This window comes from Mesoplodon densirostris, chromosome 16 (assembly GCF_025265405.1).
Source record: "Mesoplodon densirostris isolate mMesDen1 chromosome 16, mMesDen1 primary haplotype, whole genome shotgun sequence".
Classification (NCBI taxonomy): domain Eukaryota; kingdom Metazoa; phylum Chordata; class Mammalia; order Artiodactyla; family Ziphiidae; genus Mesoplodon; species Mesoplodon densirostris.
This window is the reverse complement of record NC_082676.1, coordinates 57,721,047-57,738,790: the sequence shown is the minus strand read 5'-3', so window position 1 is coordinate 57,738,790 and position 17,744 is coordinate 57,721,047. Positions and strand designations below refer to the sequence as shown.

The window sequence follows — 17,744 nt, the reverse complement described above, 5'->3', positions numbered from 1 at the left end:
AGATACAAACAGCGCTCCATGCAATTTGGGTCAAAATGCGAAATGTGTTTTTTACACATTGTGTAACGTGTAATGTGGGTCAGAATCCAAGCACCGCAAAAGGTGCTGGTTGACGGTTCCTGCAGAGCAGTCGAGCGCATTGGAGGGGCATCTGGGTGACTCAGGCAGAAGCTGCGAGCAGATACAGTGCCTGGATTTTCCCTGGATGGAATGTGAATACTGGGGGATCGGGTGATGGGGACTCCAAATGGGGCACTCCACCCTCCCCTCCCCAAGCCTGGCCATTGAAGACAGGTGGCAGAAAGGGGTCCCTCCTCCTACCTGACACGTGTGCCTGGTCACTCAGCAGGTTGCTCAATGACATGGAGAAGGCCAGCCTGCTGCCTGCCTGCCGGCTGAGGTTCCCGGCAAGGACCACAGGGCTGCCCGATGTCACCAGTTTCACCTCCAGCTGGGCCTCGACCTGCTGAGCCTCACCACCTGCTGCTGGCCACAGGTTGCTCCGGCCCTGGAAAGGCCCCAGCATCCCTTGAGGGGACAGGCTCTGCCAGCAGGCTCCACCCGGACCGCAAGAACCAGGACCGGACAGAGGGCAGGAGACACAGCCTGGTTAATGGGTTTCTAGGCTGATCCTGCTGCAATTTCTTAAGCTTGATATTGTTCAAAATAGGTCATCTCTGTTACAAATTCAGACATAAGTTTGAAGGACCCTTCCTCCCTCTCCCCCCAACCTCAACACCCTGTCCAATCTATCAGGGACTCTGGCCAGCACTCCCTGCAGAATATTCTGGGACCCGACCACTTCAGTCACTTGCACCACTGCCCCGGCTTGAGCCTGCTCATTGCCACTGCGTTCCTGTGACATTCTTCTCCTGGATCTCCTGGCTCCCACCCTGGTGACCAGGGCAAGCCCTTCCAGACTCATAGGATCATGGCACACCTCTCTTCCTCAGGGTAAAAGCCAAAGTCCTTGCAAAGGCCAACAAGGCCAAGACTTTCTCCGGAAGTCACCAGCGCAGCCCTGGCCAGACGAAGGCAAAACTGCCCACAGACACCGGGAGGCAGGACACACAGATGGCCCCATACATGCTCTGTGTCTCCATCACTGAGGTTTTCCAGAGCAACTACAGCCCATAGCAATGGCAGCTGTCATCTCTGACGGCCACGCCAACTGTGGACCAATCCTACGGACCTCTCTGCTGCTGCCAGCTGATCTGTTTACCCAAAAGATGTAAAAACGACCTCACTATTTCCAGACTGTCCACTACTTTATACTCTCTTGTAAATCCTATTTTTGCTTTTGTTCCTTGACCACAGTCACAAATCACTCTCTTCTGATTACTCTTTGGCAAAGGCTTACACGATCTGGCCTCCCACCTTTCTGTCCCTTCTCCTATTCCGCTCCAAGCACATGGGGCCTCAGGCTGTGCTTCTAACACTCTGTGCACATTCCTGCCCCAGAACCTTTGCACATGTTGTGCTCTTTACTTGCAATACCCTTCCCCCAGAGAACCACATGGCTCTCTTCCGCACATGCTTTATGTCTTAGCTAAAAGCTATCTTCTCAATCAGGCTTACCCTGTCAGCCTATTTAAAACTGAAGCCGTGGAACTTCCCTGGTGGTCCAGTGGCTAAGACTCCACACTCCCAATGCAGGGGGCCCGGGTTCGATCTCTGGTCAGGGAACTAGATCCCACATGCCGCAACTAAAGATCCCACGTGCCGCTACTAAAGAAAGATCCCACATGCTGCAACAAAGATCCCACGTGCTGCAACTAAGACCCAGCGCAGCCAAATAAATTTTTTAAAAATAATAAAAATTAAAAAAAATAAAACTGAAGCCAACCCTCAGACCCTTCTTCTCACATAACTTCAGACCCCTGGATCCAGCTCACTGATTCCCTTTTCCTATAGAGCTTACACTCACCTATCACCACAATTTGCTTATTTATTTGACTGATTATCTCTCCTATGAGAATGTAAGCTCCAAAAGGAGAGAACTTTGTGTATCTCTTTTGTGTGCTGTCTTCCCCACACATTGTAGGTGCTTGATAAACAGTCGTTGAATAAATTAATAAAGGCAATGAAAAATATAGGTTTCATTCCCCTTCTTGGTCTCCCAGTCTCCCTCAAGGCAACCACTGTGTCCACTTCTTGGGCATCTTCCAGAGATAGCATGGGCCTATATGTATGTGTGAGTCTGTATGTATGTGTGTATATGTGCGTGTGCACGCACGTGTGTGTACGTGTGCACTCCACCACACACGTGCACGTTCCCTCTCGCTCTGCACAAAAACAGATGCAGGCTCTCCACTCTGCTCTGCTTCTTGCACTTCACGTTGTGTCTTGGAGATGATTTTCTCTGGTTTGTATCAAAAGCTTCTCGGCACTAGCTGTAGTTGTTTTCAAAGTGCAGCCCATGAACAGGATGACTGGAGAATTTCTCATCCAAACCAGGACACTTAACGGTTAAAGAGACCACTAATCCTATTGAGCTGGGTCAGTGGTAAACTGGGGCTCTCCAGGTAACCTGGGACTTGGGGATGCTCTATCATTGCACCCAGGGGAGGGGGCACTGAAATCTAACACTTTCCTCCACGCCATCCTTAAACCCCATAAACACTCAGCTGAGTTGAACTCAGCTTTGCTGCTTTGTATTCCTGAGCTCATCTGCCTTAGTTTCCTCATCTCCTATGAGCTTACCGAGAGGACTAAAAGAGGCACCCGGGGTCAAAGCCACCCGTGGCCCCCCCGAGAACAGGCTTTGGAAAGTTCCAGAGCGCCAGCTGTTACCATTAATCATGATGGGTCTGAGGCAGCTAGAACTGGAGTTTCTCTAAAGGCCAATGTTTCCAGGCTGCAGACAGCCCTCTGGAGAGCGGCAGGCAGGTCTGCAGGGAGGTGCAGGCAATTAGCACTTGTGCGCTTAGTGAACAGGAATTGCTTCGAGGGCTCCCGGGAGCTCTGAAAACGACTCGTAGTCTCAGCCGTCAAGCAGCTGGGGCTTTAGGAGGAAGATGCTCTCCCCTGATACTTGGTCTTCCCACCCGGACAGGAAGCAGATCTAGGAGCTGAGAGTGTGTTTATGTAGCAAAGATTCCAGCCCTGGCTCCAGATTTTCAACCCAGATCTCTCTGAGAAATCACTGGAGACTGAGGACCAGCCTCAGGGCCAAAGGGGCCCAGAGGTCCCGCTTGGCAGGAGAGAGTCTACAGCTGCTGTTTTTATCCTTTTTGGAGTCACTGACCTGCTTGAGCATCAGATGGAAGGTCTAAACCCTCTCCCCAGAAGGGGGACAGACACAAAACTTCTGCACAATTGCAGGGGCTTCAATGGACCCACTGAGTCCCATCCAGGTCCTCCTGGTTGAGAACCTTAAAAAGTACCTATAACGGGGGATTCCCTGGTGGCGCAGTGGTTGAGAGTCCGCCTGCCGATGTGGGGGACACGGGTTCGTGCCCCGGTCCGGGAAGATCCCACATGCCACGGAGCAGCTGGGCCCGTGAGCCATGGCTGCTGAGCCTGCGCGTCCGGAGCCTGTGCTCCGCAACGGGAGAGGCCACAACAGTGAGAGGTCCACGTACCACAAAAAAAAAAAAGAAGTACCTATAACGAAGAGAAAAACGCACACACCTTTGCTCCAGGAATTCCACTGCTAAAAGTTTACCCTGAAGATGGAAGGGTGATTTATAAGGCCAAGAACCCGGGAAAAACTCCAGAGCCCTCCACTACGGAAACAGCTAAATAAATTCCATCCCATGGACTATTATGTGGCCATTCAAAATACATGGTAGGGCTTCCCTGGTGGCACAGTGGTTGAGAGTCCGCCTGCCGATGCGGGGGACACGGGTTCGTGCCCCGGTCCGGGAAGATCCCACATGCCGCGGAGTGGCTGGGCCCGTGAGCCATGGCCGCTGAGCCCATGCGTCCGGAGCCTGTGCTCCGCAACAGGAGAGGCCACAACAGTGGGAGGCCTGCGTACCGCACAAAAAACAAAACAAAACAAAACATGGTAGACATTCTTTTTAAAATAAAAGATCGGGGGGGAATATATTGATATCTACTTGGGGATTGTGGGCATAGATGATTTCTAAGAGGAGTCACAGAAAATGAACAATGATTGGCTTTGAAGAGAGGTATAAGGGAAAGTTTTTAACTCTGTACCTGTGCTGACCAATAGAACTTTCTACAATGATGGGAAAGTTCTAAAAAGTGGCCAGTGCAGCTGAGAAACCATATCTTTAACTTTCTGTTACTCTGACTCACTTAAATAGTCATGTGTATAGGGGCCATCATACTAGACACTCAGTTCTATGCCCTTCTGTACCTTTTGAACTTGGAATCATTTAAATGTATTACCTATTTTTTAAACTAAATTAAATGGTACCAGTATGTGCTGGTACAAAAAGATGTATTTTTGACTGAAAAAAAAAAAGCAACATGCAAAGAATAAAACAAAAACTAAACTCAGAACTGAAAGGTTTTATAAATCTATAGTATTATGGGTTGAACTGTGCTCCCCCTCAAAAAAAGTTGAGGTCCTAACCCCCAGGACCTGTGAATGTGACCTTACTTGGAAAAAGGGACTTTGCAGATGATCCAATGAGGTCATTAGGATGGGCCCTAATCCAGCAAAACTGGTAAACTTACAAAAAGAGAAATTTGGATACAGATACCTACAGAAGGCAGACAATGTGGAGATACAGGGAGAAGACAGCCATCTACAAGCCAAGCAACGCCTGAGGCTACTAAAAACTAAGAGAGAAGCATGGACTAGATTCTCCCTCACAGCCCTTAGAAGGAACCAACCCTGCCAACACCTTGATTTTGAACTTCCAGCCTCCAGAACTGCAAGGGAAAATTTTCCATTGTTTAAGCACCCCCAAATTTGGGGCACTTTGTTAAGGCAGCTCTGGGGAACTCATACAGATTTCCTGGTGTGTGCATTGACATTTCTTCTGGAAATCTGGGGAGTGGCACTCTTTCACTTACCTTTTTATACCTTTCTCTACTCTGAATTTTTTAAAGCATGCTCCTGTGTTACTAATATTATCTATTTATGACATCAATAGTGGTGAGATTTGAGCTCATTTTTTTCTTTTTCATACTCTTCTGGGTAACAAGTCACAAACGTTATTGGTAGGTGGAAGGAGAAGAACAGCTAAAACACCAAAGGAAGTGGTGATGAGTAAGCAGGGACTGGGGCTTGAAATGCCCAGGGAGGTGGCAGGAGCCAACACCGGTGGGCTGAGGACAGGGAACAAACCTTGATGTAGTAGACATCCCTGTCATCCAGTATCAGTTCCAGGTGACCCATGCAGGCACTTTGCAGAGTGTCGATCTTTCCTGGGAGACAAAACGAGAGTTTAGAGACCAGGGTTCAACATCCTGGATCCGCCCCTGTGTTCACCAGGGAACATCCTGCTGGTTTCCTAATCTCTGAGCCTGTGGCTCCTCATCCATAAAACAGGGCTATATTTAGTGCCGACCTCAGAAGGTGGCTGAGGAATCCACAGTGAGCGGGCTGCCTCTGGCACATGGCCGAGGGCACAGTGATGGGTAGGAGCACTGTCATTACCGTCCAGCTCAATTTTCTTCTTGGGGTGGAGAAGCTTGAGCCGGAACTTCCTCTGGGGCCAGCTGTAGCTGATATCCACCCCGACGTCCCTGGGCACTTCCGACCTGGGCGTGCCCATGAAGATGTGGGCTGAGGCTTCTTGAGGGAGCCAGCCGTCCTTCTGGAAACACAGCAGAGTCCTCAAGATTAAGAACCCATCCAGGCCCCCCCCCACCTTCAAAAACTTGAGTTCTTATGCTCATCCTTGTCCTCGCCAGATAAGAACCCCCAAACCAGGAATTTGGGGATCCGTATCCTGGAGGAGAGTCGTACAGGACAACTCAGGACCACAGGGACAGGATCTCAGTTTGTTCAGCAAACAGCCAGGGAAGGAGGCTTATCGCACACCATCGGCACCCTGCCCAGGTCCCCTCGGACCCCTTGACCAGCTCAGCATGCTCATCTCCCAGCTTCTGTGCACTTTGCTCTTAACCCCTGGCACCTGGGACCTCCAGAGCATTGCCCTCCGGCACAGGAGGGAAAAACATCCCGGCTCCTTAGCCCAGGGATCACGCTGAGGCTGCCACTGCACCTGCCATCACTCCTGCTCAGCTTCTTCCCCTTCCCTATCCTATTTTCTCCACCCTCTTCCTGGGTCCTCCTGGAGTCTTTCCTTCATCCACACTTTTACCCAAATCCTTGGCTCCAGTCTGCTTCTGGGAAAACACAGCCTAAGACACGGGTCACCTTTAAAAACCTGCATCAGGGACTTCCCTGGTGGTGCAGTGGTTAAGAATCCGCCTGCCAATGCAGGGGACACGGGTTTGAGGCCTGGTCCGGGAAGATCCCACATGCCACGGAGCAACGAAGCCCACGCACCACAACTACTGAGCCTGCACGCTAGAGCCCGCGAGCCACAACTACTGAGCCCGTGTGCCACAACTACCGAAGCCCACGTGCCTAGAGCCTGTGCTCCACAAGAGAAGCCACAATGAGCAGCCGATGTACTGCAAAGAAGACCCAACGTAGCCAAAAATAAATAAAAATTAATTAATTAAAAAAAACAACCCTGCATCATCGTCATTCATTTAGTACCAATAAATGTTGACTACTGTGTGTGAGGCACAGTTGCAGGCATAGGGAATGCAACTGAGTGTTAGACACAAAGTCCCGCCCTCTTGGCCCCTACATTCTAGAGGGGGAGGCACAGGACCTCCAGACACAGAAGTAGGTAAGACAGCAGCTCACCACCACCAGCTGCTGAGCGCTCTGCTGACAAACTCAAAGGGTCAGGGGCCCTGACAGGGTCATTGTTCTGGACTGGGTGGTCAGGGAGGGAAGCTGTCTCTGAGGAGGGGACATTTGATGAGACTTGAAGGAAGCAAGGGAAGGAGTTGAGTGGATGTCTGGGAAAAGACTGTTCCAGGCAGAGGAAACAGACAGTGCAAAGGCCCTGGGGCAGCAATGCACTTGGCATTTAATAAAAAGGAGGTCGGTGTTTCTGGAGAGCGGTGAGCCTCGTAAACATTTGCTGAGATGGGGAGGAGAGGCTGGCATGGCTGGATCACTGAAAGCCTATTGGTCAGGGCGAGTGGGTCCTACTCTGAGAGGAATAGGAGTCACTGGAGAGTTCTGAGCAGGGGAGGGACACAGTCATTTTGGGATTTTGGAAGGTCTGTCTGGCTGCTGGTGGAGAACATATGGTAAGGAGACAAGAGCTGGAACTGGGAAATCAGATAGGGGGCTGCTGAGTGCCCATTCTGTGCCAGGTGCTGGGGACACAGGGGTGAGAAAAACAGGCACTGGACCTGTTCCCAGGAACTGAGTGACTAGTGGAGAAGACAGATCTTAACCAACTGGTTTCAGTAATGAACACAAATGTGATCTAAAGGGAAGGAACATGTACTAGAGCACATAACAAGGGAATATGACCACTTCGGGGTAATCAGGGCAGGCTTCACTGAGGAGGTGACCCCCCTAAAGTGAGCTCTGAAGATTGATTCAGAGTTACAAGTCATCAAGCCAGGGACAGAGGATCAGCATGTGCAAGGGTCCTGAGGCAGGAGGGAGACTACAGCAGGACCAGCCCAGCTGGTCCAGCTCCAGGGAGGAGGCCCATGTCTTTATGAGTGATCCCCAAGGCTGAGGCCTGAGTAGAAGACCTAGGGAGACCCAGAACCTGGCTGGGAAAGGAGGAGCCATTCTGTAGGGCCTACCGGGGGGTGGAGGGTATAGGCAGCTTCCAGCAGATAGTGTTGGAGCCCCCGGTCCTGCTTCTTCAGCATCACAGCCGCAAACACAGGCACCGAGAGCAGGTAGGGCTGCCCGGCTGGAGGCCAGCTCACTTCAGTGCACAGCTGCCAGCCCCAAGTGCGGGACGCTGTGAGAAAGGGAGCAGGCAGCATGGTCAGTAGAGAGCAAGAGGGCTCGAGGCAGGGCCATGGATGCTCCCATCAGCAAAGAAGGAGCATCTCTACATTCTGAGCAACAGTACTGTGCAGACATTAACTGTGTGAGGCAGTACTGTGTAGACCAGGGTTTCTCAGCCTTGGCGCCATCGACACACTGGTCTGGATAATTTCCTGTTGTGGGAAGCTGTCCTGGACTCAACCCGCTAGATACTGGTAGCACCTCCCGCACCAGGATGACACCCAAAAATGTCTCCAGACATCGTCAAATGTCCCCTGAGGGGCCAAAAACTGTCCCCAGTTGAGGACCCCTGGTGTAGACTATCAGAGTGTCAGGCAGTACTGTGTAGGACACAGGCTCTGGAGCAAGAATGCCTGGATCCACACTCCAGTTCTGCCACTTCCCAGCTGTGTGACCTTGGACAAGTTACTCAACATCTCTGTGCTTTGGTGTTTCTCATCTGTCAGCTGGGAGTGATAACAGTTCCAGCCCCATGGCGTAGCTGTGAGGATTAACAGCTCAGCAAGCATTTAGGACAGAATTTAGCCTAAAGAAATCATTTAAGTAGGCCCCTCCCCCACCTCACCCCCAACATGACTGCAAGATCTGTGACTGTTTGGTATACCTCCTTCCCCTCTGTTTTCAATTTTTTTGTTGCCTTTCACCTGATGTTATTATCAAAAAATTTTCTCGTGCTATTAAAATATGCCCTTCATTACAGAGCTTAAAAGTTATGGGATATCTCAGTACTTTACTAAACCAGGAGTTGGCAAACGTTTTCTGTAAATGGCCAGATAGTAAATATTTGAGGTTCTGCTGGTCACACAGTCTGTTACTCAACTCTGCTGTTGCTGAAGAAAAGCCACAGGCAACGGGCGTGGCTCTGCACCAATAAAACTTCAATTATGGACACTGAAGTATGAATTTCACAAATTTCTCACGTTATGAAATAGTCCTTTTGATTATTTTTCTGCATTTGGAAATGTAAAAGTCTATTCTTAGCTCAAAGGCCCTTATAATAAGCCATTCGCCTACTGTTGGATATTTGAGTTGCTGCCTATTTTTTGCTCTGTAAATAATGATGCAACGAACATCTTTGGGCACAGGGCATTTTTAAATGATTTTGGTTTATTTTCATAAGGTAGAGTTCTAGAAGCAGCATCATTGAGTTAAGGGGCATAAGTACTTTTAGGGCAGAAGAGTAACTCTGGAATTTGGATCTGGCATCTTACCCTCAGCCCCCAGGACAACCATCTTGGGACAATGACACGGAGGCCCTGCTGGCACCTACCTTCCTTGTCGGTACAGGATTGGGCCTCAGAAGGGATGTGAGCGTGACTGAGGTTCCTCATGCCATCCCCAGTGATGAGAAACAGCTGAGAGCTGGGTGGGAAAGGAGGAAAGTGCCAGGCAAGTTGTTTTCATTCAACCATAAAGCCACCAGGGCAAGGCACTGGGGCCAATCCCACTATCAACAGGACAGGCCTTTGGGGAGTCTGCACACTGGTGGGGGAGACACTCCATGAACACAGAGGGTGACAAGCAGTATGAAAACCTAAAATGGGGCACGGCATGGGCATAGGGTCTGTCTTGGAGACAAGAGCAGCACGTTCTTCAGCTCAGGGTTTGGAAAGGACTCTCTGTAGGGGTAACATTCGGTCAGAGAATCAAAGGATGAGAAGGAGCCAGCACTCCAAACAAAGGGAACAGCAGGTGCAAAGGCCCTGGGGTGGGAGAAAAGGGGGCTCTTTGGGAGCACAGATAAAAGGGTGGTGAGAGGGGGTCAGAATGGAAGGGGGGAGTGAGGGGCAGGAAGTAGTGACAGGAGACAGGTGAGGGGGGTGGACAGGGCCTCCATCGGGCAGGAGAATCATGTGGAGCTGGGTTATCCTAGAAGCAAGCAAGGGATTTTAAACAGGGGAGGGGGGAGCACGATAGGACTTAACTGACATTTTAAAGGACCCTACTGGCTGCTGCCAGGAGAGGGTCAGGAGGGCAGCAGTGCTTCCAGCAAGGGTGAGACACAGGGAAGGAGGCAGGTGGAGGTGGGGGCAGCCTGGCTTCTCCTGTTTCCTTGGAAATCACTGTTCTCCAAGTGTCACCTCTCCAGGGGGCTGGGGACAAGCAGGCCTCAGGGGGGACCCCCGTAAATTGCCGAGGAGTGTGGGAATCCCCACCTCTAGGCTGCCCTCAGTGCCTGTCACAGACACACCCACCCCACCTTGACACACGTGCACACACACGCACGCCCACGTACACCCCACTCACTGACATGCACACACACTCTCACAGACACACATTCACATACACCGACTCACAGGCACATCCTTAGGCGCACCCACTCACAGATACACGTGGTCAGACACAGGTGCACACACTCTCACAGACACATTCACCCACACCTGTGCCCACCCTGGCTCGCACACAGGTGCACTCACGGGCTCCCTCCCCAGGTGCGGGAACCCACCTGAAGCGGAGCAGCTCCACAGCCTCCTCGGGTGTGTTCAGATGTACCCTGAGGTCCTGGCCCTTCTTTGTCCGGATCCCTCCATCCAGGCTGGCGGTGCCACGGACTCCGGTCACCCACCTCAGCCCAGCCTGCCCCAGGGTGCCCACTGTGCCCATCTGCACCGAGATCTGAAGCAGGGCGCTGAGGAAGAGGCGCACAACTGCATCCTGCAGCCCCAGCAACGGCACAGCCAGCACCAGCCCACCCGGCTGCTCTCGTGGCCCTGAACCAGAAACAGCCCCTCCACCATGGACACCACCGACCACGCACTCCGTGTGTGCCAAGCACTCTACACACCGCCACCAAATCCTCACCATCACTGGTCTCATTTTACAGATGGGGAAACCGAGGCTCAGAGAGATGACACCAGCTGTGTGGGTCCCACAGTTGGGACATGGAACAGCCAGTTCTGGAGCCCCAGCTGACTGAGCCCAAACCCAGGGTCTTCCATGCCAAAGAGCAGCCAGCACAGGACACCCACATACCCCACGTCAGACCCAGAAACCAAGGACAGGTCGGCTTAGTGGCTGGGACAATCGCCCAGCAGGCCTGGGAAGGTGAGCATTGTCAAATTCTGCTCAAAATCCTTCGTGCCATGTGGCCCTGGGTCAGCTGTGCACTCATCCTGAGTCTCAGTTTCCTCAGCCCTTAGTGGGAAGAAGGAAAGTGTCCACCTCGTGAGTGGCCATGTGGGTTCAGTGGGTCAGAGCCCATGTGCCTTAAATGCTTTTCCCTCTCTCCCATCTCCCCTCCCCTCAGAGGCAGAGGAGGCAGAGGGAAGAGTGGAGTTGTGGCACGAGACGAATCCCAGCTGCCTCACACTGCTGTGCCACCTCGGGCATGGAACCTCACCTTGCCAAGCCTCAGTCTTCTCACCTGTAAAGTGGGTGTAGCCGCCCAGGTTCTCCTCAAAGTCTCTTGGCACAAAAAACACTCCATCAACAGTAGCTGATATAACAGGTTGTCAGCAGAGTGGGGCTCCCCTCCAGCCCATGCCGATGCCCCAGCCCTCTGCAGGGGGAGGCCCCCACCCACCCACCTCCCCCAGCTCTGAGGAGCCAGCTACCTGGGCTTGACATAACCATTCACAGAGAAATCCGAGCGCTGCTGGAAGTTGGCTGTCCCTCTGACCCGGATGCTGATGGTAGCCGAGGCATTTAGGGTCAGCCGGGCTAGGAGTCCAGACATGGTGGGAAAAGTGAGCTCCTCCATGGCCAGGTTCAGCCTTCGGTTCACCTGCACTTCCTGGCCCTGCAGTCAGAGAACCGTAACAGTGCATGTGACGGCCTCACTTACCCCTCACACAGCCCTCAGAGGGGACCTTATCATTGTCTCCAGTTTCCAGATGAGAAAACAGAGCCCACAAACAGATAAAATAACCCGGCCGAGCCCATGTAGCTAGAAACAGGAAGAGCCGGGGTTTGAACCAAGATAATTTACCAAGGGACATGGTCAGAGGTCAAGCATCCAGGGTCAGCCAGGTAAGGAGGGGTGTGGGCCCTGCCTGTGGTACAGGGCACTTAGTATGTGCCAGGCACACTCTAAACGTGTTGTTGCGTTTTTACTGCATTAAGCCACTTGATTCAACAGCTCTATGAAGTAGATATTATTATACTATTACTATTCTATCATTCCCATTTCACAGATAAAGAAACTGAGGCCGTGGCAAGTTCAGCAACATGCCCAAGGTGGTAAGTGGTGCAGCCAGTTTTTGAACTTGGGCAGTCTGGCTCCAAATTCCATGCTCTTAAGTCTGAAAGTACTTTAGTATTTCCCCAAAGCATCAAAGGAAACATCTTCGGACCAGAGGGCAGGGAGGGGCCGAGCCCAGCCTGAGGTACCTTCAGGAGCTTGACAGCAAGCTCGGCCAGGTTCAGGGACCGGCGTGTCACATGACTCCCCATCGCCCCGCAGTTCACAAAGCTCAGCTCGTGCCCAAAAACCTTCATGCTCAGCTTACACTGCAGCGCCCGCGGCTCCTGATGCCTCTGGGCCACCTGTGACCAGGAACAGGTTTGGGTTAGCCGGGCAAGGTACCTGGACTTTGGGAGGGGCAAGGGGCACCTGGAAAGAAAAGTGAAGAGCTTGTGGGGTCCAGAACAGGGCTCACAAAACTCGTGCCCCAGAGGCAGAGCCTGCAGATTTGTTTTCTTGGACCTGCACAGTCTACCCAATGCCCAGTGCAGTGTGTGTGTGTGTGTGTGTGTGTGTGTGTGAGAGAGAGAGAGAGAGACAGAGACAGACAGAAAGAGAGAGAGTTTTATCAAACTTTATTTTGGAATAATTTTCGACATACAGAAAAGTTACTTCCCCAAAGAAGACATACAGATGGCCAAAATGCACATGAAAAGATGCTCAACATCACTAATTATTAGAGAAATGCAAATCAAAACTACAATGAGGTATCACCTCACGTCTGTCAGAATGGCCATCAACAAAAAAATCTACAAACAATAAATTCTGGAGAGGGTGTGGAGAAAAGGGAACCATCCTGCACTGTTGGTGGGAATGTAAATTGATACAGCCACTACGGAGAACAGTATGGAGGTTCCTTAAAAAACTAAAAATAGAACTACCATATGATCCAGCAACCCCACTCCTGGGCATATATCCAGAGAAAACTCTAATTCAGAAATATACATGCACCTCAATGTTTATAGCAGCATGATTCACAATAGCTAAGACATGGAAGCAACATAAGTGTCCATTGAGAGATGAATGGATAAAGAAGATGTGGGGACTTCCGGGGAAGATGGCGGAAGAGTAAGACGCGGAGATCACCTTCCTCCCCACAGATACACCAGAAATATAGCTACACGTGGAACAACTCCTACAGAACACCTACTGAACGCTGGCAGAAGACCTCAGACCTCCCAAAAGGCAAGAAACTCCCCACGTACCTGGGAAGGGCAAAGCGGAGAGATTCCCGCACAGAGGATCGGTGCCGAGCGGCACTCACCAGCCCGAGAGGCTTGTCTGCTCCCCCGCTGTGGCGGGCGGCGCTGGAGCTGAGGCTCGGGCTTCGGTCAGAGCGCAGGGAGAGGACTGGGGCTGGCGGCGAGAACTCAGCCTGAAGGGGGCTAATGTGCCACAGCCTCCCTCCCGGGAGGGAGTCCAGGAAAACTCTGGAGCTGCCGAAGAGGCAGGAGACTATTTCTTCCCTCTTGGTTTCCTGGTGCGCGACGAGAGGGGATTAAGAGCGCTGCTTAAAGGAGCTCCACAGACGGGCGCGAGCCGCGGCTAAAAGCGCAGAGCCCAGAGACGGGCGTGGGACGCTGGGGCTGCTGCCGCCGCCGCCGCCAAGAGGCCTGTGTGCGAGCGCAGGACACTGTCCATGCCGCCCTTCCGGGAGCCTGTACAGCCCGTCACTGCCGGGGTCCCGGGATCCAGAGACGGCTTCCCTGGGAGAACGCACAGCGTGCCTCGGGCTGGTGCAACGTCACGCCGGCCTCTGCCGCTGCAGGCTCGCCCCGCACTCCGTGCCCCTCCCTACCCCACAGCCTAAGTGAGCCAGAGTCCCCGAAGCGGCTGCTCCTTTAACCCTGTCCTGTCTGAGCGAAGAACAGACGCCCTCCGGCGACCTACACGCAGAGGCGAGGCCAAATCCAAAGCTGAGACCTGGGAGCTGTGGGAACAAAGAAGAGAAAGGGAAATCTCTCCCAGCAGCCTCAGAAGCAGCAGGTTAAAGCTCCACAATCAACTTGATGCACCCTGCATCTGTGGAATACATGAATAGACAACAAATCATCCCAAATTGAGGAGCCAGGAGTCAGTGCTGTGCCTCTGAGGTGGGAGAGCCAACTTCAGGACACTGGTCCACAAGAGACCTCCCAGCTCCACATAATATCAAACGGCGAAAATCTTCCAGAGATCTCCATCTCAACACCAGCACCCAGCTTCACTCAACGACCAGCAAGCTACAGTGCTGGACACCCTATGCCAAACAACTAGCAAGACAGGAACACAACGCCACCCATTAGCAGAGAGGCTGCCTAAAATCATAAAAGTCTGCAGACACCCCAAAACACACCACCAGACGTGGACCTGCCCACCAGAAAGACAAGATCCAGCCTCATCCACCAGAACACAGGCACTAGTCCCCTCCACCAGGAAGTCTACACAACCCACTAAACCAACCTTAGCCACTTGGGACAGACACCAAAAACAACGGGAACTACGAACCTGCAGCCTGCAAAAAGGAGACCCCAAACACAGTAACATAAGCAAAATGAGAAGACAGAAAAATACACAGCAGGAGAAGGAGCAAGATAAAAACCCACCAGACCTAACAAATGAAGAGGTAATAGGCAGCCTACCTGAAAAAGAATTCAGAATAATGATAGTAAAGATGATCCAAGATTTTATTTCCAAGATCCAAAATCTTGGAAATAGAATAGACAAAATGCAAGAAACAGTTAACAAGGACCTAGAAAACTAAAGATGAATCAAGCATCGATTAAAAACACAATAAATGAAATGAAAAATACTCTAGATGGGATCAATAGCAGAAAAACTGAGGCAGAAGAACAGATAAGTGAGGTGGAAGATAAAATAGTGGAAATAGCTGATGCAGAGCAAAATAAAGAAAAAAGAATGAAAAGAACAGAGGACAGTCTCAGAGACCTCTGGGACAACATTAAATGCACCAACATTCGAATTATAGGGGTTCCAGAAGAAGAAGAGAAAAAGAAAGGGACTGAGAAAATATTTGAAGAGATTATAGTTGAAAACTTCCCTAATATGGGAAAGGAAATAGTTAATCAAGTCCAGGAGGCACAGAGAGTCCCATACAGAATAAATCCAAGGAGAAATACGCCAAGACACATATTAATCAAACTGTCAAAAATTAAACACAAAGAAATCATATTAAAAGCAGCAAGGGAAAAACAACAAATAACACACAAGGGAATCCCCATCAGGATAACAGCTGATCTCTCAGCAGAAACTCTACAAGCCAGAAGGGAGTGGCAGGACATAATTAAAGTGATGAAAGAGAAAAACCTGCAACCAAGATTACTCTACCCACCAAGGATCTCATTCAGATTTGATGGAGAAATTAAAACATTTACAGACAAGCAAAAGCTGAGAGAGTTCAGCACCACCAAACCAGCTTTACAACAAATGCTAAAGGAACTTCTCTAGGCAAGAAACACAACGAAGGAAAAGACCTACAATAACAAACCCAAAACAATTAAGAAAATGGGAATAGGAACATACATATCAATAATTAACTTAAATGTAAATGGACTAAATGCTCCCACCAAAAGACACAGATTGGCTGAATGGATACAAAAACAAGACCCATATATATGCTGTCTACAAGAGACCCACTTCAGACCTAGAGACACATACAGACTGAAAGTAAGGGGATGGAAAAAGATATTCCATGCAAATGGAAACCAAAAGAAAGCTGGAGTAGCAATTCTCATATCAGACAAAATAGACTTTAAAATAAAGACTATTAGAAGAGACAAAGAAGGACACTACATAATGATCAAGAGATCGATCCAAGAAGAAGATATAACAATTGTAAATATTTATGCACCCAACATAGGAGCACCTCAATACATAAGGCAAATACTAACAGCCATAAAAGGAGAAATCGACAGTAACACAATCATAGTAGGGGACTTTAACACCCCACTTTCACCAATGGACAGATCATCCAAAATGAAAATAAATAAGGAAACACAAGCTTTAAATGATACATTAAACAAGATGGACTTAATTGATATTTATAGGACATTCCATCCAAAAACAACAGAATACACATTTTTCTCAAGTGCCCATGGAACATTCTCCAGGATAGATATCTTGGGTCACAAATCAAGCCTTGGTAAATTTAAGAAAATTGAAATTGTATCAAGTATCTTTTCTGACCACAATGCTATGAGACTAGATATCAATTACAGGAAAAGAGCTGTAAAAAATACAAACACATGGAGGCTAAATAATACACTACTTAATAATGAAGTGATCACTGAAGAAATCAAAGAGGAAATTAAAAAATACCTAGAAACAAATGACAATGGAGACACGACGACCCAAAACCTATGGGATGCAGCAAAAGCAGTTCTAAGAGGGAAGTTTATAGCAATACAATCCTACCTTAAGAAACAGGAAACATCTCGAATAAACAACCTAACCTTGCACCTAAAGCAATTAGAGAAAGAAGAACAAAAACATCCCAAAGTTAGCAGAAGGAAAGAAATCATAAAAATCAGATCGGAAATAAATGAAAAAGAAATGAAGGAAATGATAGCAAAGATCAATAAAACTAAAAGCTGGTTCTTTGAGAAGATAAACAAAATTGATAAACCATTAGCCAGACTCATCAAGAAAAAAAGGGAGGAGACTCAAATCAATAGAATTAGAAATGAAAAAGGAGAAGTAACAACTGACACTGCAGAAATACAAAAGATCATGAGAGATTACTATAAGCAACTCTATGCCAATAAAATGGACAACCTAGAAGAAATGGACAAATTCTTAGAAATGCACAACCTACCAAGACTGAATCAGGAAGAAATAGAAAATATGAACAGACCAATCACAAGCACTGAAATTGAAACTGTGATAAAAAATCTTCCAACAAACAAAAGCCCAGGACCAGATGGCTTCACAGGCGAATTCTATCAAGCATTTAGAGAAGAGCTAACACCTATCCTTCTCAAACTCTTCCAAAATATAGCAGAGGGAGGAACACTCCCAATCTCATTCTATGAGGCCACCATCACCTTGATACCAAAACCAGACAAGGATGTCACAAAGAAAGAAAACTACAGGCCAATATCACTGATGAACATAGATGCAAAAATCCTCAACAAAATACTAGCAAACAGAATCCAATAGCACATTAAAAGGATCATACACCACGATCAAGTGGGGTTTATTCCAGGAATGCAAGGATTCTTCAATATACGCAAATCAATCAACGTGATACACCATATTAACAAATTGAAGGAGAAAAACCATATGATCATCTCAATAGATGCAGAGAAAGCTTTCGACAAAATTCAACACCCATTTATGATAAAAACCCTGCAGAAAGTAGGCATAGAGGGAACTTTCCTCAACATAATAAAGGCCATATATGACAAACCCACAGCCAGCATCGTCCTCAATGGTGAAAAACTGAAACCATTTCCACTAAGATCAGGAACAAGACAAGGTTGCCCACTCCCACCACTCTTATTCAACATAGTTTTGGAAGTTTTAGCCACAGCAATCAGAGAAGAAAAGGAAATAAAAGGAATCCAAATCGGAAAA

At 49.3% G+C, this 17,744-nt stretch overlaps 1 protein-coding gene across 1 annotated transcript in view; it reads right to left on the bottom strand.

Annotated features, from left to right (window-relative positions):
• Positions 1-17,744, bottom strand: part of LOC132476971 (uncharacterized) — a 146,755-nt gene that overhangs the window by 85,038 nt on the left and 43,973 nt on the right. The window contains exons 18-25 of the mRNA XM_060079224.1: positions 12,317-12,472; positions 11,542-11,726; positions 10,434-10,616; positions 9,258-9,349; positions 7,774-7,937; positions 5,579-5,738; positions 5,267-5,346; positions 322-508 (exon numbers count right to left, since the gene is read on the bottom strand). Coding sequence (XP_059935207.1) covers positions 322-508; positions 5,267-5,346; positions 5,579-5,738; positions 7,774-7,937; positions 9,258-9,349; positions 10,434-10,616; positions 11,542-11,726; positions 12,317-12,472 — 1,207 coding nt within the window. The remainder of the gene's footprint in view (positions 1-321; positions 509-5,266; positions 5,347-5,578; positions 5,739-7,773; positions 7,938-9,257; positions 9,350-10,433; positions 10,617-11,541; positions 11,727-12,316; positions 12,473-17,744) is intronic.